The 23096-nt window shown below is 39.4% G+C and overlaps 1 protein-coding gene and 1 long non-coding RNA gene across 2 annotated transcripts; one reads left to right on the top strand and one right to left on the bottom strand.

Moving 5' to 3' along the window:
* Positions 1 to 48: 48 nt before the first annotated feature.
* LOC119487881 (aquaporin-4-like) lies at positions 49 to 12459 on the top strand. Its single transcript, XM_037768944.1, has 5 exons — positions 49 to 168; positions 5012 to 5468; positions 8133 to 8297; positions 9766 to 9846; positions 11690 to 12459. The coding sequence occupies exons 1-5, from the start codon at positions 134 to 136 to the stop codon at positions 11945 to 11947; spliced, it is 996 nt and encodes a 331-aa protein (XP_037624872.1). The 5' UTR covers positions 49 to 133; the 3' UTR covers positions 11948 to 12459.
* A 5232-nt stretch (positions 12460 to 17691) lies between these two features.
* LOC119488651 lies at positions 17692 to 21053 on the bottom strand. Its single transcript, XR_005207001.1, has 3 exons — positions 20993 to 21053; positions 18861 to 19034; positions 17692 to 18116 (listed from the first exon to the last, which is right to left on the bottom strand). It is a non-coding gene; the product is annotated as an uncharacterized LOC119488651 (long non-coding RNA).
* Between the last annotated feature and the right edge of the window lie 2043 nt (positions 21054 to 23096).

The following is a 23096-nucleotide window of genomic DNA, read 5'->3' on the forward strand; positions in this document are numbered from 1 at the left end:
TTCTCATCCGATCCGATCCAATCCAGGTCAGATCACCAGGTTAAACCCCCAGCCTGACACATACAGTACAAGCGCACGCACGCACAAACCCCCCGCTATAAAAGAGCGGAGCATCCAGCAGGCTGGTGGAGTCATGACGGAGAGCGGCAGGGCTCTGGAGCGCCTGCGGTGAGTACACGCGTAAAGACGCTCAGGAGCTGAGGCAGCCAGACACTACCAAACGCTGCGGTTCCGATTGTTTTTAGCATTACGCCTGTATGATAGAGAGCAAATTGCCTTGCTAAAAAATCTAAAAGTCTTATATTATCTTCGTATTATATTAATATATTAGTATTAGTGTATATATTAATATATAAATTAGTTCATGGTTCATGGCTTTTTGGATTTGACAGTTGTAAGGAGTGGGTTATATATGAATTCATTTTTTTTCTTCTGGAGTATTGTTGTAGTTTTAACTGTGGGTGACTCTCTGCCTCCTATTATCACACAGTGGTAAACCTTAGAGACAGCCTGGAAAATCCAAAACAGAGATGCTCTTTGCAGAGTATCTGGTAAACTAGTACTAAAACTACAGTTTAATCCCAACACCACAGCTGTTATCACTGCTACTAGTGATAGGCTACTACCCCTGCTGCTGCTCATACAACAACTCAAGAAGAAGAAGAAGAAGGAGAATTATGTTTAAAATAATAATAATAATAATAATAATAATAATAATAATAATAATAATAATACATTAGAACACTTAAACATAAAAAAAACGTGGATTACTGTGGAGCTGCAGTATAGTTTGGTTATTTACGACCATAGGTATCCCCAACAGGAACAGACTATGTTTCGGTCTATTCTCATGTTGATGCCATTTATTTATGTGGAGTCTTACGAACAGGCATATGCATTTATAATGTTTGACCATGAGTTACTACATATTTAAGCACAAACAGCCAAGATGAATCACTGACTCAATGTAATGCTGTGTTTTAAATGGAGGCCTATAGTTAATGACAAGTTGACATCTTTAAAGGAACAACTCTAACCCACATGATCATTTGATACATGTATTAACTTGGGATATGACCCTGCCTGTACTGACCTCATCATGGAAAGATGCAGGTGACTACTCTTGCTACTACTACTTCTAGTAGTGCTCCTGCTGCTACTATGGCAAGTACTAGTAGTATTATAATAATACATTCTATTTCATTTGTATTATTTATATAGAGAATGTAGTAAATTGATTTAAGAAAATAAAACAAGACAGGTAAAAAACTAAAGGGTAAATGCAAAGAAAAGTTAGGGGATAAACCCAAAGTTTGAGTAGCATTGTGTTTGTGCTCCCAGGCATGCACTACAAAAGTGACAAGGGGGCCCACAGTTATTGTGTGAAATTCTTGGACTTGCAATGGTATAACATTGTTCCCATTAGAATCAAAGGGACAAAGAAACCACTATAATCTACAATAAAAGCAGTTTGGGGCTCTTGATAAAAGAGACGGATAGGATCATGTGTGTCACGGACATATCAGGCATTACAGCATGTATAGATGTAAACCATGTGCTGTGGTGACCAGGGTCTGGAATGAACTTTTTTCACTTCCCGCCACTGTGGCAGGCAAGTATTTTTTTTTTGTCTGCCACTCAGAAATTTTATCTGCCACTTTTGAAATCTCTGCGCTAAATGAAGGAATAACATTTTAGATCTGATGTCATTCAATGTTCGATATATTTTACATAAAAAACAGTATATAGGCCTACATGGTAAATTACAGTGTTTGAATTAAACCGTGGAGTGAGGGTAGTGTACACAGTACTGTACTGTACTTTGTTATTGTCATCTATAGAGGTTATTTGTATAAAAAAACACAATTCAAATGATTACGATTATTCAAAGATTTGCTTTGATTAAAAGAAATCCGAAAATTAAGTTAAACAGGTCACAATTCTCTCTCTAATATCTAATTTACATTGATATGAAAACATCTCCATCAAACAACTGGATTTATTCAAGTTTCTCACCAAAAAATGTATTTTAAAAGATTACATTTGAACACATCATGAAAACGTTGTAATTTACCTTTACCCAATAGTCCTTTTTCCTGAGCAGACTTTGAACGCGTCATAATAATAACTGAATGGCACCTCCATTAACGTTAGTAGCTCCACTATTTAGCCTGTCAGGACTGTGCTGCCCACTGTCTTCTAACTGGTAACGTTACTAGTTCTTCTTCTTTTGATTTCAACACAGATGAGCGCTTTTTTTTCTCCCCACCGTATCTCCAGTCAAACAAACTAAAACATGATACAACATGCGTACACGTCATTGTGCAGCTGGAACTGTCGGAAAGCATCAATAAGAGGAATCAATAGTCCCGGAGGTATGAGATGCCATGAAAATAGACAACTACGGTTCTCTATTCCCATCAATAGCGTTTTCCCTGCCTGCCAAAGTGGTGGATGAACTGATGATTTCACCACTGCCAACAATTTACCCGCATTTGGTGAGTGGCGGGTGCTAATTTCACACCCTGGTGGTGACGTTCCAGTGTCTCGTCACAAACTTAAACCTTTTGCAGTAAAGATCGATAACTGATGTGATATCATGTGGCAAAGTATGGGATTAGATAAAAAAGTAAATGAAAATATAGATGACCAGCCAATCAACGTTGTAATAATTAATGGCCCATTCATCTTGAATGCTCCCAATGTTTTTTATGTTTGTTTGATTAAAAGGGGCCTCAAGGCAAAAAATTAGCTGTGGACACCTACTGACCCCATTCCTTTCCCTTTCAGTGCATTCTGTATGTATTCGTTTTAATTAGTGATCACTTGTCACAACCCGGTCACCACAAAGAAATGTTGGAATTGTACATTTCTGCAAACCACGGGACACGTCGAATGTTGGCGTTTCTAAACCAAATGTTTCATATCAGTGTAGTGTCATGCTTGCAGAAACGCATAATGCCACGTGGTTAACATTGTGAAACAATTGGATAGGTTTAGGCAACAAAACTACTTAGTTAAGGTTAGAAAAAAGATCATGGTTTGTGTTACAATAAACGTCACGTCAAACAACATTATGTAAAATAACGTCCTGTGTTTGTTTGACCCGTCCACAACAGTTCCCACCCTTTGTGGACTTTCTTGCTTGTTATACTCGTTATTATACCACATAACCTGCTCGATATACTAAACGTCACTTGCTCTGACCAAATGCAAAAAACGTTGACTGGGCAACTTCTCATGACTTGGTTAAACACTAATCTGGAAATAAGTGCCATGTGACACATAATAACTAAAATACAGTGTGTACTGTGCGGTAGGAGCAAATTAAATTGACTTAACTACCACAAAATAATTAATTAAGAACTTAAAAAAATTAAATTAAGTACGGGGACATATCATGCTCAGCTTCAGGTTCATACTTGTATTTTGGGTTTCTACTAGAACATGTTTATGCGCTTTAATGTTCAAACAACACATTATTTTTCTCATACTGTCTGTCTGAATATACCTGTATTCACGCTCTGTCTGAAACGCTCAGTTTTAGCGAATTTCAACGGAATGGCAACGGAATTGCATTGCTATGAAACAGCTTGGGTCTATGTTTACTTCCTGTCAGCTGATTTCATTCATATCCACTGCAACAGGAAATAAACTGGGACACATTTAGAATGTTTATGTTTAAAATTGTGAAATTGTCTAAATATTGTAGATGTGTGACATCACAAATGTACAGAGATCCTGACAGCTTGTTTCAGCATACAGTTTCTGAATACGGGCTGTGTGTATCTCTCTGTGGATTGAGTGTTTTGATACTTTCACAGTATTTATATATCACTTAAACCTGCTTTATAATATAAAAGACATGAAATTTCACTTTTTACAATATGGGACCTTTAAAGGAATAGTTTCGATGTTTTGAAGTGGGGTTGTATGTGGTACTTATCCATAGTGGGTGTATTACCTACAGTCAGGAGTACCAGCATGACTCAGGAGCAAAGCAATGTACTGCTGTGGACGAGAGCAGCATTAGCCAATAACGTATTTTAGCCAAATAAAAGAAAATGATCACCTAAAAAAATCCATATTAGTTTAAGTGTACGCTATATTTAGAATATTTTCTGATGGGTAACTTATAGGTCCCATATTGTAAAAGTGCGATTTTCATGTCTTTTATATTATAGAGCAGATTTAAGTGCTTTATAAATACTGTTAAACTATCATAACGCTCAATATACGGAGAAACACACAGCCCGTATTCAGAAATTGTGCGTTTGAAACAAGATGTTTGGATTTCTGTTTATTTGTGATGTCACAAATATACAATATTTAGAACATTTCACAGTTTTAAATGTAAACATTCTAAATGTGTTCCAGTTTATTTCCTGTTGCAGTGTATGTAAATAACATCAGCTGACAGGAAGTAAACATGGACCCAAACTGTTGCCTAGCAACGCAATTCCGTTGCAATTCCGTTGAAATGCACTAAAACGGAGCGTTTCAGACAGAGGGTAAATACAGGTATATTCAGGCAGACAGTATGAGGAAAATAAAGGCTTTTTTGAACATTAGTGCATGTAAACATGTTCTAGTAGAAACACAAAATACAAGTATGAACCTGAAAATTAGCACGATATGGGACCTTTAACTGAAATGTGAAACTTTCAGTTCAGCTCCCTGTCGGAAAGGTCCGTCTGACAGCAAAATAAAATGGTGAAAATATTCCACCAACATAATGTTACTGCATCAACAATGTAGAGCAATGGAGTTTTGGAATCTGCATTTTGATTAAGAATTGTAGACCGCCCTTCCGTTGAAAAACAACAGACGTTTAAGTCGTTTCAGCAAATTAAACATGTTAACGTTGAAGTGACAAAACCCTCCAGCAGTTGTAGGAATTTAGTTTTTACTTCATGTGTTATGATTATGGCTATTTGTCCATTTAGGGGTTAAAGGCCCATACTTTTATTCTCTTCTCATTGATGTTTGGCCCTCCTGTCATCCCTTCCAGGAGGTGTTGCTTCCCCTGCCGTACACCACACTGTCAGTTCTGGCCTCCGTCTCGCTGCTCTCGAGACAAAGCCATGTCTGCCTTCAAGGGGATTTGGACTCAGGAGTTCTGGCGCTGCGTGGGGGCCGAGTTCTTCGCCATGCTACTCTTTGTCCTGCTCAGCCTCGGGTCAACCATCAACTGGGGGGCTGTTGAGGAGGATCCCCGTCCCCCTGACTTGGTGCTCATCTCGCTCTGCTTTGGCCTGAGCATCGCCACCATGGTGCAGTGCTTCGGCCACATCAGCGGCGCTCATATTAACCCTGCGGTCACGGCGGCCATGGTGGTGACCAGAAAGCTCAGTCTTGGTAAAGCGGTCTTCTACCTGTTGGCCCAGTGCTTGGGAGCCGTAGTGGGGGCTGCTGTCCTGTACGGCATCACCCCAGCCTCTGCTAGGGGGGGCATGGGGGTGACCACGGTTTGTTTGTTTTTCTTTTTAAGCTATTACTAACAATTAACTCCATATTTTACAGTAATGTTGCCACCTTATTCATTCATCTCTGAGAGTAGATATTTTCTATTCTACTGATAATACATTACTTTCTCAAAAGTTAAAGGGGACATATGCTTCTTTTCAGGTTCATACTTGTATGTTGGGTTTCTACTAGAACATGTTTACATACTTTAATGTTCAAAAAACACATTATTTTTCTCTTCCTGTCTGTCTGAATATTCCTGTATTCACCCTCCGTCTGAAACGCTCCGTTTCAGCTCCTGTCTCTTTAAGACCTCCTCCTGAAAAAGCCCAGTCTGCTCTGATTGGCTAGAAAGAAAAACATGGTGCACCTTTTCAAAGGTAGTTCTCTCCAGCTGCTGGCAGTATATTCTAATGAGGCTGCATGTGACATAGGAAGGGGAGCCACATCTGATTGGCTTGTTTAATCACATGTTTTCTGATCTAGACAGCCCACAACAAACTGACTGTGTCGTCTTATTTCACAGTTTGCGGGTTGGTAGGAACTCCAGGTACCCAGTTGTATGAGCACAAGCACTGAAAAGGGAGTTTTTCATGATATGTCCCCTTTAACGTGACTCAGGGTATCTGTTGTTTTTTAAAAAAAATAATTTACAATCACTATTAATGGGATTAGTTCTATGCAAACACTTGCAATTAATCTATTTTTTCATCAAAAATTAACAGAGATTACTGGATCAAGTCTAATTTTTTTATCCTGAAAGTAATGTTTAGAATAGAATAGACTGTCTGAAGGTTATGCCTGTACCAAAGTGGCTGATGGAAATCTCGCTCACAGGTTACAGCCTTAAAGGGACTGTTTGTATCTTCTTATGCATATAAATCATTACGGGTTGGTGTCCCATGCGCGCTCACGTGGGGCTACGCTCCAACACAAACTACATGGAAGCACCAAAACCGCAATGTTTCTCTCTAGTGAAGCCCGTCTTGCAAATCAGTGTTGGCGGAGACCGTAGCTTTGGTCTCCAGGGCCGGAGTCTCTGCTGTACTCTGCTCCTCTGCCTGCTTGCCTTCAATCACACACCGCGCTCGTTGTCGCTCTTTCACTCTTTCCATTTAGCTCTGAGAATATCTAGTGGACGTTTGTGCAGAAATACATGCTGCAGCTCCTCCAGACCAACAGAGGTTTCCCGTGTCTTGGGTTCCGCAGCGAGAAACGTTATCGTCTCCGACCAAAACTACGGTGTCTCCCCTGTTCCCTCCGGCCGCGGTCGGGAGGCTGAAGCAGGAAAAGCCAACACTAGGATCAGCAGTGATTCATTGAGAGACCTTCGTCTGGTCAGCTAACATTACTGCCAAGCAGCTGAAATATAGAGTGATATTGTGGTTTTAGCTGACATGTGTCGCCTTACTGTTTTGACCGATGCTCGTTCATGTCTATGTAGAGCGAGCACAAGCACGAGAAACAGGACGCTGACTTTCGTTGACTTAACGGCCACAGGTGTTGCTGTTAACAAGCAATTTCTGATTCTTACAAACAGTCCCTTTAAGCCATGAAACCGCTGATAAGTCAGATAACTAATAAATGGATAAAGACGGTGTAGTAACTGAAATGGTAAATAGACTTGCATTTATGTATCTTCTTTTTAGTCTTTAGCCCAATCAAAGCACTTTTACACTACATGTCAGCATTCACCCATTCACACACACATTCACACTGGGATCGTTGTTGCAGCTGGGCAGCTTGTTAGGGACTTGAACCACAGCACCTCTGCATGCAAGGTACTAATCTTGTCAGTTAATGTCACATTGGCGTAATGTGTTATCAGGTGCAGTTGCATCGGAGCAGTTTTATAATTACGAGTATGAGAACATGAGGACAGTATCGATGTCGGTGCATCCTTATTATTAACCCAAACCATGAACCTTACCAAAACGTAACCATAGAGGTGGTTAGAATGTTAATATCAGGCGGCAACCTCCGGTTCTGAGAAGTGAAGCCAACGCTGAAGTACCTTAAACCTTGTATTCTCTCTACCAGCCAGCAGGGGGCGACTCCTCTTGTTGTATAGAAGTCGATGAGAAAATGAGCCTACTTCTCTCTTGATTTATTACCTCAGTAAACTAAACATACGTTTATGGTCTCAATCGCTAGTTTCAAGACTTCTTCAATACAGCAGGATGTTCTGATGATCAGGATCTAATCTAAATACTCATTCGCACACCGAGCAAGGGGTTCAGTATCTTGCTCAAGGACACTTTGACATGTGGACTGGAGGTGCCAGGGATCAGAACGCTGACCTTCCGATTGGTGGGAAACCTGCTCTACTTCTGAGCCACAGCCGCCCTGTAATATATGTGTGATTGTAATGAATACGGGAATATAATATAATAGATAGTTATATAAATAGATATACTCATAGACCATTTTCTACTAATGAATTCAATAATTACAACACATAACACATATTTACTTACGACATGGGTGCTGTTTTCTTGATGATTATTCAACCTTAACCCTAACCCTTTTTTATTTCTAGTTACTGTATCACTGCAATGTGTTCTGCATGTCTTATATCCAGATACAGATCACATCTTAATACAAGGTGTAAAAGGGCTATTCATATCTGATGATGTATTTATGCTGCTGTTGTGTTTCCAACACAGGTCAATAAGAGTATCTCCACGGGAAACGCATTGGTTGTAGAACTCTTCATCACCTTTCAGCTGGTCTTCACTGTGTTTGCTACCTGTGACCACAAACGTCACGACCTGAAAGGTTCATCTGCTCTGGCTATCGGCCTGTCTGTGTGTGTCGGTCACCTGTTTGCTGTAAGTACACAACACTATAAACAGATAAACAGAGAGAGATGATAATCTAGAAAGACAAAGAGGGTTCAGTATCAGATCCATGCATCAAACACCCTCCTCTACCTCCTCCTGATGAGGTCTTGTGGCTGTATAACAACATCGCTCTACCTCGGGGCCGTTGCGTTCAGAGAGACAGCCGTCATTATTACACCCAAAACACAGCAGACTGCTGTTTGTAGTCAACACTGAATTCTTTCACCATGAGCAGGTTCTTCTCTTAGCCATGAATGATGAAGGTTCTCAATGCTTATTTACTCAGGATGCACCGATACCACTTTTTGCAGACCAAGTACAGTACAAGTACTTACATTTGGGAACTTGCCAATACCAAGTACCGATATGATTACTTAATAATAGCATTACAGTTCTAACAATGACTTTGAAAACATGTTATATTTTCATCAGATGTAACAAATTAAATATACAACATGATATTTTAACATTCAACTTTGTGTTTTCCTGATACAGAGTATAGTCTGCAGTAGGGATGTTAATAATTAACAGTTTAAATATTCAAAATATAAAAAATAAACACAGAGAAGCAGCTTGTCCTAAAGGAGAATAGCTGGTCCACCTTAAAGGTTTGCTTATTGGATCTATTTAGAAGGCAATCACAAATAACATGACATTCAGTTTGGACTGGACTTGTTGCACCAGTCTACTATTGAAGGTGTCAGAGTCCTGCCTCTTGTGATCATACAGTAGGGTCGGTGTAATGTTGGGAAAATTAATCGTTTACATTTTAGGGTAGATCTGATCAGCAATAAATCTTGACAATGTACTCCACAGTTGTTTTGTGTGTAGAAAAGACCAAAATAAATGCACCAGCTCCTCTAAAAAAAGTACAGCGTTGATGCTACATTATTACATTATTGTCTTTCTTTATGTACTGTAAACAATAATTGGTTGGTAAACCTAGGAAGCATTTTAAATTATTTGTCTTTGACTTTATTAGTCAAGAAAAACTTATGAGGCATTGGCCAAACTAAATTTCTCCAGTAAAACTGTAACAATATGATAAGTCAGAAGGTGTTTAAATTTTGTTCTTAGTATACCATGAAAACCAGTCAACTGTTTCAGTTGCATCTATAGAGGGTGGTTGCCATTTTATTTAAAACTTCTGAAAAGTGAAACAATACCTGAGGGGACCTGAGGGGACCTGAGGGGGCCTGAGGGGGCCTGAGGGGACTTGAGGGGGCCTGAGGGGACTGCATCCAAGATGAAACAGAACAGTAATCTGTAATGTTTGGGCCGATGCATCAGATCAGAAAATGCTTATTTGGATCATTTTATAAGGCAATCACAAATAACTTGACATTCAGTTTGGACTGGACTTGTTGCACCAGTCTACTATTGAAGGTATCAGTGTCCTGCCTCTTGTGATCGTACAGTAGAGTTGGTGTAATGTTGGATGTGATTGCTCCCTCAGATTCCCTACACTGGAGCCAGTATGAACCCTGCCCGAACCTTTGGCCCGGCCCTGGTCACATGGTCCTGGGAAAACCACTGGGTAAATATGCTTTCATTAGCTTTTATTATATTTCATTATCTTTCAGAGACTATCAGTATATATCAGCATCTATAGCTTTGCAAAGATTTTTTTTTCCATGCACCGTAACTAAACTTTTGGATCCAACTTCTAAGGTCTTATTAAATTTCCACCTACTACTCTCCGGTAAATCATGTAATGCTCTTCCTCCTCAGTTAAACAGCCCTCAGGTGTTTTTGAGAACAGTTATCTATGACTCATATTCAACAACTGCTACCGAATCTTCTCTTTATGTCATGTGTTGTTGAGTGTTCTCCCAAAGTCACACTTATGCCATTTCTTGTTTGGAGATTGTAGCGGTCTTAGATTTATTCAGGTACTTGGTTGAAACAGTCAAATTGATATGTATGAGGTGTATAAATGGCAGGAGAAAGCAATGTAATGCAGGAAATGAAGCACACTTCCAGTATAAGCCCTGCCCACTTCAGGTGCTATCCTATCTGCAGGGAGGCCCACAGTGTCAGACTTTGAAAATTAATTTAACTTTGAAAAGTAATTACTACCACAGCAATGTTTGGAAATGGCAACAGATAGCCTCTGTTTAAATATCTTCCATTAAGTACTATATCTATTTTATACTGTTGGGATTCATTTAATTATTATTTAATTAAGTTCTAATTTTCTGAATATAATGGAATGTACTTAATATTTAAATATTAACATTTTTTAACCCAAAACTGTTTTAATTTTTTTTAGGGCTATCAAAGACATGATAATTTCTTTGACAGCACGACACTCGCTATTATAACATGATAACACGTTAACGCAAATTAGTTTTAACGCCACTAATTTCTTTAATGCAGTAATGCAACTTGTGATTTTTAGGTCGTAGCGGCTCAGTTTTAAAGCTAGAGTGAAGATACTGGTATCATAGTAAACTATAAATCCTAATGAATCCATCGGTACCAACCATGTCATACTAGCTTGGAGTGAAGGAGGCAAATTTTGGCGAGGAAAAACTGTCACGTCCATTTCCAAAGGGGTCCCTTGACCTCTGACCTCCAGATATGTGAATGTAAATGGGTTCTATGGGTACCCACGAGTCTCCCCTTTACAGACATACCCACTTTATGATAATCACATGCAGTTTGGGGCAAGTCATAGTCAAATCAGCACACTGACACACTGACAGCTGTTGTTGCCTGTTGGGCTGCAGTTTGCCATGTTCTGATTTGAGCATATTGTTTTATGCTAAATGTAGTACCTGTGAGGGTTTCTGGACAATATCTGTCATTGTTTTGTGTTGTTAATTGATCTCCAATAATAAATATATACATACATTTGCATAAAGCAGCATATTTGTCTACTCCCATGTTGATAGTAGTATTAAGTATTAAATACTTGACAAATCTCCCTTTAAGGTACATTTTGGACAGATAAAAAATGTGTGATTAATTTGCAATTGACTACGGACAATCGTGCGATTAATCGCGATTAAATATTTTAATTGATTGAAAGCCGTATTTTTTTAATTAAAAAACTGAGAACTAGCTGCCCTTTACAAATTACCTATAGTTAATTGATCGTAATAAATTATTATTATGAAAACTATGAAATGTGTATGTGTATGTGTAATGTTAGGATGTTCAATATTCTGTGTTTTTCTCCTTGTGTTTCCTGTGCGTGCGTGCGTGCGTGCGTGTGTGTGTGTGTGTGTGTGTGTGTGTGTGTGTGTGTGTGTGTGCGTGTGTGTGTGTGTGTGTGTGTGTGTGTGTGTGTGTGTGTGTGTGTGTGTGTGTGTGTGTGTGTGTGTGTGTGTGTGTGTGTGTGTGCGCGTGCGCGTGCATGTGTGTGTGTGTGTTAGGTGTACTGGGTGGGTCCAGCTCTGGGTGGGACCCTGGCTGCAGCCCTGTATGAATACCTGTTCTGTCCGGATCCAGTGCTGAAGAGACGTTACTCTGAGGCTTTCATCAAGACACCATTCACTGGTAAACACCGGCAGGACTCAGTCACAGCCCAGGAGCCTCTCTTCACTGTCATGGATGTGGAGAGAGCTGAGCGGAGGGAGAGGGAGAGGGAGAGAGAGAGGGAGGTATCCAGAGATGTGTTGTCCTCGGTATGACTAGACAGGAAACACAGCATTGATGTCCAGTCTTCTGATCAACTGTCCCCTCTGAAGGAGACTGACTTCCTGTAGACTGGCAACAGCAGACACTAAGTAACGGGACTAAGAGGACTATTTACTAAGACGGATGTGCCAAACAGCGTTTATCCGTACAAACTGAAGGGCTGCACTGAGGAACAAGAAAAGTGACATCACTAAAATCTGTGTCTGTGCTCATGTAAGATGTGTTTGAAGGGGAGGGGTTGAATTCTGTACAAACTGCTACTGCAAAGACGGTTATTTGTCATTGACCACGGGACCTTTCCTGCAGCAGAAATTGCATCTAAAATGTACCGTCTGAGAAAAGCAGCTGTAAAATGTGTTTCAACAGACACACTCAGAGGACAAGAGACTAGAGGGAGAGAGAAACATTGATTATAAGATCACTTGGTCCTGTCCTCAGTTCAGTAACAACAGTCAAGAACATAATGGACAAACTACAAGATGCTTTATAAAGAGCTCCCACATGATTTCACATTTCTGTTTCCTTTCCTCCTCCTGCTTGAAGATGTATTTTTTTCTGACTTTTAACAGCAAGGCCAGTCTAGTGTGTTATGTTTTAAGCAGCCAACAATACTGAAGTTCACCATTAAAGGGACTGTTTGTAAGAATCAGTAATTGCGTGTTAACAGCGACACCTGTGGCTGTTAAGTCAACGAAAGTCAGCGTCCCGTTGCTCGGGCTCGCGCTTGTGCTTGCTCTACATGGACATGAACGAGCGTCGGTCAAAACAGTGAGGCAACACACATCAGCTAAAACCACAATATCACTCTATATTTCAGCTGCTTGGCAGTAATGTTAGCTGACCAGACAAAGGTCTCTCCATGAATCACTGCTGATCCTAGTGTTGGCTTTTCCTGCCTCAGCCTCCCGACCGCGGCCGGAGGGAACAGGGGAGACGCCGGAGTTTTGGTCGGAGACGATAACGTTTCTCGCTGCAGAGCCCCGTCACTTCACAAGACACAAGAAACCTCTGTTGGTCTGGAGGAGCTGCAGCAGTTATTTCTGCACAAACGTCCACTGTACATTCACTAGATATTCTCAGAGCTAAACTAACTCTTCTGCAGTGTGTAGTGTGCACGCATGCACGTGAGAGTGGAGCGAAAGAGTGAGAACGAGCGCGGGGTGTGAGTGAAGGCAAGCAGGCAGAGGAGCAGAGTACAGCAGAGACTCCGGCCCTGGAGACCAAAGCTACGGTCTCCCCCGCGTCCTCCGACCGCGGCCAACACTGTTTAACAGACGGGCTTCACTAGATAGAACTTTGCGGTTTTGATGCTTCCGTGTAGTTTGTGTTGGAGTCTGAGATTGAACAGCGTAGCCACACGTGAGCGTGCATGGGACACCGACCCGCAATGATTTATACGTGTAAGAAGTTACAAACAGTCCCTTTAATGCTTGTTTTTAAGGCCCTACATGCTCTGGCACCCTAATCTCTCTGACATGCTTGTGAGCTAGAGACCAGCTAGACCCCTCAGGTCATCTGGAACAGGTCGTCTGGTTATTCCCATGAAATTTCCCTTTAGCTTTTATGCTCCAAGACGGTAAATCGAAAATGGACTTGCATTTATAAAGCACTTTTCTAGTCTTCTGACCACTCAAAACTCTTTACAATACATGTCAGCATTCACCCATTCACACACACCTTCGTACACTGATATCAGAGGCTGCCATACAAGGAGCCATCCTGCCCATCAGGATCTGATCTAAACACTCATTCACACACCGGTGGATCAGCCTTCAGGAGACATTTGGGGTTAAGTGTCTTGCTCAAGGACACTTCGACAGGTGACTGGAGGAGGGATCGATTGGTGGATGACCTGCTCTACCCTCTGAGCCACAGCTGGAACATCCTACCCAGTCATGTTAGGTGTGCCCGACGCTATTGTCCTTTAAAACTAAAGTGAAAAATGTCCTTTTTAGCTGCGTTTTTCAGTCTGGTTACCGGTCTTAATTATTATTTGGTTCTATTCTTACTTCTTTATTTTTTTTTTACCTACATGTTTATGTGTCTGTTTTAAATTGTGATAACTTAGGTATAGTGTTTTATCTTTGCACTATCAATATAGTGTCTGTGGCTGAAACTTCTGAGGTTGCTCACGCGTTGTGCAGCACATTGTGCTTCCCACCTGGAATAAAATGTGCTATTTTAATACAGCTAAGGGATTATTAAACTGACCAAATATGAATGATAACCATTACCATATACTTCTCAATAAAGTGCTTCACAGTCCAAGTGAACAAAATAATGAACAACCACAACAGCAACATCAAAAGTAATAATTATAATAATAATAATAATAATAATAATAATAATAATACAAATGAAAACAATAATCTGATAATTACCTGGAGCAACGATAAAGTGTTAATATACCCATAAGAACACCTCGGTGCTTATGGGGCTGAGATTCAACCATATCAAAAGCAGATCTCAGGTCAGTTCATGCTTACATTTGCCAGGCTTTTGATTAACAAAGCAGTTGTACCACAAAAGTATACATAAATATAGAAATTACTTTTTTTAGAAATTATGACACACATTTAAATTAGATTAACTGAGACAGGGGTACTTTTAAAATCAATATCACATCATCTCTACAATATCTTGTTCGTCTCTACATTGACATGCATTTTATACTGTAGGTGTTTTTACTTTTCCTTGATTAGAGCTCTTCTCAGGACTGTGTTTGACTGACATCTCCTCCACTCTCCTGAATAACACCGGTTTATCACATTACCGGCTGCTGCCCATGCCGGTACAGTATGTCAGGCCGGTCGCACCACATGGAGAATGAATGACACAGTACGGCGTGATGTGCTGCACTCACATAGCTAGTGGCATATAGAATAAAAAGTGAGAAACACTGCTGATGGAGGGGAGGAGGAGAGGTGCATGGATCCAACAAACACAGGACTTTCAACCAGGAGACCGGTGCTCGTGTCCTAAAGTGTTGTTGGGTTATGTGGATGTTCTGTTAGTGACGTTTGTGATGCGTGTTCCGTACGTATTTTACTTAGTTTAGTTTACTTAGCCATCGTTAATGCTATTAGTAACACCGTGGCCTTTTCCTACTATGGTAATTGCAGATTTCTTGCTCCTGGGGGGGGATAGCCTACTTTTATTTAGTTTTTTTTACAGTCACCAATAATTGTTGTTTAATAGTAAAAGGTTGGTGAAAAAGTTTGGTGACCTCATATTGCTCCTCCCAACTACAACCTGACCAAAAGGAAACACCTGCGATCAATTAAATAACAAATATTATTCAAAAATATCCCACCGAATTTTCATTCACCTGATCATTTAGTGAAATCAGTGTATGAAAGGCTGATTCATCCAGTCGGAGTCACATTGTGTATGTGCTTCTGTCAACCAGCAGATGTCACTGACAGCCTGACTAAATAAACTAGAACAAGGAAACCAGCATCTGTGTGTGTGTGTGTGTGTGTGTGTGTGTGTGTGTGTGTGTGTGTGTGTGTGTGTGTGTGTGTGTGTGTGTGCGTGTGCGTGTGCGTGTGCGTGTGCTTTTTAACTTGATGTGTTTATGAGTGTCATGACCTGGCTCATGAGCCATGACAAGAGAGGTGTGCAAGTTTATTATTAAACATACAATAACCAATAAACCACAGTGAGGTGATGAGGTGTGTGAATCAGTGGTATCAGTTTGTCAGCAGATGGATGAGTGGTTGTGTGGTGAATGAAGGGTGTATAACCTAATCTAGTAACATAGCCGAAGCCAACCAAACAAGAACATGGTGGTGTAGGAATGGAGAGATCTCAGCTTTATCTTTAAATCATGGTAATAAATCTATTTAGTATAAAACATAAGTATTTTTTCTGTTCTGTTTTCTTTTATAGACTTATACAAATAAAATTCTTCTGAATATCTGGATGAAAAATTATTCTGTCTATTGTAAAATGAAAAATAATTTCAGCCATTTTCCTGAGTTGACACTTTGCAACTCTTTTTTATAATCCAAGCACACAGATTGTAGCCAGAAATGACACATCTTATTGCTCAATTAGTACAATGTGAAGCAGAATTTTAAAATGTAATATATTATCAAATGAGTAACAATTGTTTATATTGATGTTTCTTCCAATATACAATTCCAATATCATAGAAAAGGTGTGGACGTTTTGCTTGTGTTTTACAGAAAAGAGCAAGGACGGGCCATTTCCAGCAACCTGGATTTAGAAATACAATCACAGCTTGGGAAAGTGATTAAAATGTGTTTTTATTTTGCACCAGATCTTCAGAAGAGTCTTTGTGGAGTCTTCAAAACAGCTCTAAGTGTTGCTGATGACGGACTTTATGGATTTTTCAAAGATAGTCAGAAAATAGTCTGCTTAGCTCTGTGACTTGAGTTGAAAGGTCAGACATGAGAGGCACAAACTGTAGCTACTGGGACTATAACGTATACTAGAATATACTCCTGCACTTATTATAACATGTGAACATGCAGTTTTATCTCCCTGCTGAGGAACACTGTGAACTTTTATTTATTGTGTGAGATGTTAAAGAGGTTCTGTCAAAGACAGTTTTCGAATACTAATATGACAAAATACCTACAGTCTCATCTTTACTACAACGATGAGGTCACTGTCCAGTGCAGTAACAGATATTTGTTCATCTCAAAATGTGGACAAAAAAACACAGAAACATGTTTAAGTTTTTAAAAAAAATGCAAGTGACCGTTAACACTAACGTTAGCTACATTTCTTTGTTAACATTGCAAAGTTAGCTAACTTATTTCAAATTAGTTAACTCAAAATACTTAAACATTGATGAAATAAATAATAGTTTTCTCTTTGAAAAGAAAAAAACAAGAATTTAGTCCAAGTGGGCGTTTGTGCAACTAGTGTGCTGAGTTTAATTTCAAATCCAGTTAACATAATTTTAAATCAAGTTTAACTACATAATGATGACACTTAACCTTTACAAAACCAAGTCAGTCAGAAAGAAAGCATTCACATCATTAGTTCAGTGTTCACTGCATCCATTCAGATAAACCTCCTTTGTGGTAAAACAGAGGGAACGGTGACATCTGCTGGCAGAAAGCAGCTCAAGCAGGAACAACAGAACATGAACGGTGGTGATATCGACCGCTTCAACACAGATTTCTGAGAGGAAAAAGCTCCACGGGCGACTTTATGTGTCCGTTTTTAGTCATGTAACGTGAAAACTGGCAGAGTTACACAAAAAACAGGAATTTTCCTGTACGTATATGATTAGTGAATCTAAAATCTAGAGTACGTATGTTAATCAGTTCTGTTTTGTTTTTTTTCATATCAAACGTTATATAAAATATGAAGGTGCTGACTTTCAACCAAAATCCAGACATAATGTTTTTGTAGTCAGTTTAGAAATTTAAGTGAAGCCTCGACTGAATTCAGATTTGATCTGATTCTTTCTGTTTGTTACAAGCAAATATTTATCTTTGATAATATGAGAAATGGCTGGTATTGGTTTTAATCATGGATGTATAAAGAGAACTGGATACAGCGTCGGAGGCTCACATTCATTTCTATGAGTTGCTCAGTGGAGCGTGAAGACAAAATGGATCGACTGCCGAGTGATAAAGTACGCGGATCATCCGGTGATCTTCCTCATCCATCGGGCCCATAGAGCAGGAGCAGTAGTGTTTCCTTTAACTCCTCCTCCCAGCCCTCGCTCCAGCCTCGGTCTGGGTCTCATTCACATGAACGGAGGAAGGAAAATAACTCTGGATTCAGCTATAAGTGCATTTTACAACTTTTAGGACCTCAAAGCTAGGCGCTCGTCCTGAGGGCTTGGTTTTAATACGATAACTATATTAACTTCCACTGTTATTTACAAATATGTGGAAATAAACAGCAAAACTCCATCGTTCCACAGAGTGGAGCTGTGACACAAAGCAAAGCAGAAAGATCTATTTAAATGTGTTAATCTACAGTTATGTTGTCATAAACTGAACTATTCTGCAGAGGCATTTTGGGTTCAGAATAAATGAATGAATAAAAAGAAGACAAAATAAGATCCAGGTCCAGGTGGTGAACCTCTGTGGATTATCAGGAGACAGCTGATTCTCTCAACACATCCACTTTTCTGATCACTCAGACTCTGACAGAGACCACCTTCGGTGCCATCTGATGAGACAAGAAGAGAACTGAAGTCATGAATCAGTGTTTACAGAGACTCCCTTCATCAGCTGTCAGTCAGTGATGCAGCACACAGTTCATTTATAAAACTATCACTGGCAGAACCAATCTCCATATCACTACTCAATATCTCCAACACTAACCGCAATTTATCTTCTAGCAAATTCATCAGTATGGTCGTTCCTAAAGTCTGCACCTCCTCTGGTAGTCACTCATTCCAGTTTGCTGCTCCTAGTGACTGGAACGAGTTAATAAAGACACTAAAACTCCACACCCTCATCCCGTTACCCTCCTTTAAGAACTCTTTGGGCAGACTACATCATGGTTACTAAATGTAACCATGGTTCTATGAAATAAGAGCCAGTGATTTGAGGCTTCAGTCAGACTGAGCTCAGAGCTGTGACGAAGATGAACTGATCATTGAGAGAATAAAGACTTTCTGATCAGATCTGATGGTACGACAGTTTGATGGCTGAGGACCACTGTCTCTATACATGTTGTGATGCTGTCAGCTGTAATCCAGCTTTATTTCCTGGAGACATGAACACAACAACAACATCTTCTTCACATCAACTCTAACACATGATCACAACAAGCTTCTGGCTGATCTGATTGGCTGACTGTTCTCTCTCTCTGTGTGTGTCACCGTTCTACTCTCACAGCTTAACTGAGGAAACACATCACAACAATACTGCTGAAACCAGCATGGACCGACTCCGACCCTCTACTGACCTCAGAGTCTCCAGTCTACAGTCTGGACTCTTCACAAGATCAGACAGCAGCTTCACGTCTGAATCCTTCAGGTTGTTATTACCCAGATCCAGCTTTCTCAGACGGGAGGGGTTGGACTTCAGAGCTGAGGCCAGAGAAGCACAGCTGATCTCTGACAAACTGCAGCCCCACAATCTGAATAAAGAATACATGATGAAGATAAAATTCACTTTATAATCCAATCAGACGTGTTCAGGTTTTAAATGTGTAGCTCAACATCACTATGTCATAATCAATGATCTTTTCCCTAAAATAAGTAGAGTGACTTTGTCATTGTGTTATTGTGGATCATCATAATGTCAGCCTTCTACAGACATCATCCAAATGTCACCACAACATTCATACACCTATTCATGTCAACACACATCAATAACAGGCTGCTGATTTCTGTGTTCATCTCTGTGTGTGTGCCAAAGGTTCAATATCAATGATAAGACATTACTTGTGGAATACGTTGAAACAAACAGAAACCAGATAAATATTTCTACTTCATTTACTAAACTTGATCAATTTAAAACCGATATTAGTTCAGAGGATCTTCTGTATCCAGATGTGACCATTTACCACAAATAATAAACATGAATTTACTTTAACAACTAACAGTGGACAAGTCTGTAGTGACTGCAGACCGAATTTAGTTCAAGAAACATGAAAATACGTAGAAAAGGACATTAACAACTTTATGGATATAAGTTATGTTTGTACATAAATCAGGTTCAATTTTTAATTAAACATATAAGATCTATAATTGTAACAGAGAGTCTGTGAACTGACCTCAGAGTCTCCAGTCTACAGTGTGGACTCTCCAGAAAACCACACAGGAGCTTCACTCCTGAATCCTGCAGCTTGTTGTCACTCAGCTCCAGCTGTCTCAGATGGGAGGGGTTGGACTTCAGAGCTGAGGCCAGAGAAGCTAAGCTGATCTCTGACAACCTGCAGCTCAACAATCTGAATAAAGAACAAATCATGTAAGTTTATAAGACAACGTTCCTCCTTGAAATCATTCAATGTTTAATAATGTGTTCAGAACTGAAGAAGGTTTAGAATGTAGAAGTTTAGAAAATGTAAACTCCTAACCCCTGAAGCCAACAGGATGCAGGTTAAAAACTGTAAAATACAAAAGTGAAACAAACCAACAAACAAACCAACAAACCAATGCCGGTGAAAACATAACCTCCTTCCTAGGCCTTCGGCCATTGTGGAGATAATACATTTAATTGATTTGAATTGAATTGAATTAATATTAATGACAACGTGCTGCTACTTCAATAAAGACGTAGTGACTTCACCTCTTGAACTCTGACAGCTCCACCAGTGGATCCATCTATACAAACTCATGTTGTGCAGCCAAACACAAATAAAAAACACAGAAATTGATTCAAGATTCAACTCAAGCCTCAAAGTTTCCAAAGATGTCAAATATGTCAGGATGGATTTTGGAGAAATGTGAACAAAACTCATCTCTCTCTCTCTCTCTCTCTCTCTCTCTCTCTCTCTCTCTCTCTCTCTCTCTGTATATATATATATATATATATATATATATATATTATGGCATGCCGTTCAGGAAATTATTATATATATAATGTGAAATGCGAGAATATGGAATGAAATCCTGAATATATTGAATGAAACTCTGAATATATTGAATGAAACTCTGAATATAGTGAATGAACTCTGAATATATTGAATATATATATATTAGGAATAGTTGAGTCATAAAATCAAAGCATCTTCAGTTTAAACTATTCAGTCAGTATAAGCATCATATAGCTTCATAACATTTATAGACAAAGCAAATACTGACTATATTTGCTGAAATAGAGATTATTTATTTATTCTTCATATTTATGTATTTTTATATAATTTATTTTAAAATAATGAAAGTCAAGTCTAATATATTATGGTTTTACATGTGTAGCTCAACATTGCTCTGCCACAGTCAATGGACTAAACCACTGAAGAAGAAAATGTACTTTAGCATTAAGATACTCAGTGTGGATCAGTATAATATCAGCCTTATGTCTGCAGTTTAGTGTAACCACAACTTTCACATCATATTAATCTCAGTACAGAAGTAAAAAATGGTGTCTGACCTCAGAGTCTCCAGTCTACAGTGTGGACTCTCCAGAAAACCACACAGGAGCTTCACTCCTGAATCATGCAGGAAGTAGTTGTTACTCAGGTCCAGCTCTCTCAGATGGGAGGGGTTGGACTTCAGAGCTGAGGCCAGAGAAGCACAGCTGATCTCTGACAAACTGCAGCCCCTCAATCTGAATAAAGAATAAATGATGAAGATAAAAATCACTTTATAATCCAATCAGATGTGTTCAGGTTTTAAATGTGTAGCTCTACATTACTATGTCCTAATCAATTAGCCTTTCTCTAAAGTGAGTAGAGTGACTTTGTCATTATGTTATTGTGGATCATCATAATGTCAGCCTTCTACAGACATCATCCAAATGTCACCACAACATTCATACACCTGTTCATGTCAACACACATCAATAACATGCTGCTGATCTCAGTCAAGTCTGGAATTAGAGGATCAATATCAAATCAGACTTGTTGGACTTCATTATTTCATTTATTACATGGCCTTCTTCTCACTGTATCTGGGAGCTTAGCAGGTTTTATGTAATTTACAGGAAAGGCCCACATTTGTTCAAGTGTGTCTTAAAACAACAGTCACATATATACATATATGTACATTAAAAGAGTTATTGGTGGCAGTAATCATTCCTCCTGTGAAGTGGTCCCTTCATAACACAGCTACACTGTAAGAAATGACTTCCTAAGTTCAACTGAAACTAATATGAAGATTCAGCCATGTGAGTCCGACAAATCAAGTGGGTGTTTACTAGGGCTGGGATGATTCAACAAATTCCTGATGCGATACAATCATGATTAGATATGTATTGTGATTTTTCAGTATTGTGATTCTATTTTGCGATTTGTTAACTTTTTTAACACTGGACCATGGGAAAAAGTTGAATCATACACTTCTAGGGAGTTTTACTTTGGAAAATATCTAAATTAATACAATAAAAATGTTTGATTTTTTGGGCGCCTGGTTAGCTCAGTTGGTAGAGCGGGCGCCCATGTATGGCCAAGCCTCAGTCCTAGCCGCGGTGGACACGGGTTTGAATCCAGCCTGTGGACCTTTCCGCATGTCATCTCTCTCTCTCCCCCTTTCCAAGACTCTATCCACTGTCCTATCAATAAATGCTTAAAAAATGCCCCCAAAAAATACCTTTGAAAAAAAAAAAAAAATGCTTGATTTTCAGCATGTATGTAGTCAGAGATATCCTGAAGTCAAATATATCAGTCATTGTTAGGCATTATTTATTAAATGTTTTCCAGCAACCCAAAAATCAAAGAATAAAGACATTTCCCTCAAAAATTAGTGGTATTTTCTTTTTAATTTATAAGGTACATGTAATGTTTTAGATTTCTGGTGAATATAATCCAATCAATCTTAATTCCATATATGTATTTTGTATGTACAGTTCCCTTTGTTAACACCTTATTTTGAAAATCAGACGTAGTCACACGTGTCTACTTCCTCGAACTTCTCCAAGGTGGTCTCTAGCGCTCCCGTCAGCTCCGTTCTCTTTATCCATCCATGGTCAGCTCCATCGGGGCCGTTTGAATGCATTTAACATAAATGTCAGTGTATGGGTGTTCTACAGTTGTAGCGTCGGCCCATTTGACCACGGAGACTAGAGTGACGGTCGGCTCTACCGCACGTTACCGCCATACGATAACTTTTCCTGTCCGTGACAGAGTTAGCATGTAGCTTTAGCCATGATGTCTAGCTCTGCTTTACCTGCAATGTGTGAAACCCAAAGTGTTTCCATACTTAACTGGATGTGTAGTGTTTACCACGCTGGATTTAAAATGTGAGGGTGCAGGTCGTATCCACGCAGACCCGCCAACGTTTTATACTTTCTCGTTTTGGCTTGCTGTGGTTTGTTTTGGTTGGAACGGATATGACCTCACGTTACTCAGACTACAACAATAAAAGCGGTATCTTCCTTCTACTTCCACATAGACTCAAATTAAGCAAATATATCTATTCTGGCATTAAAAAATCAATTTCAAAATCGTGAAAAACAAAATTGCGATACATAGGTGAATGAACTTTTTTTCCCCACCCCTAGTGTTTACCAAAGTTACAGACTGTTTAGTACCAAATTC

Source organism: Sebastes umbrosus, chromosome 5, assembly GCF_015220745.1.
Source record: "Sebastes umbrosus isolate fSebUmb1 chromosome 5, fSebUmb1.pri, whole genome shotgun sequence".
In the NCBI taxonomy this organism is placed as follows: domain Eukaryota; kingdom Metazoa; phylum Chordata; class Actinopteri; order Perciformes; family Sebastidae; genus Sebastes; species Sebastes umbrosus.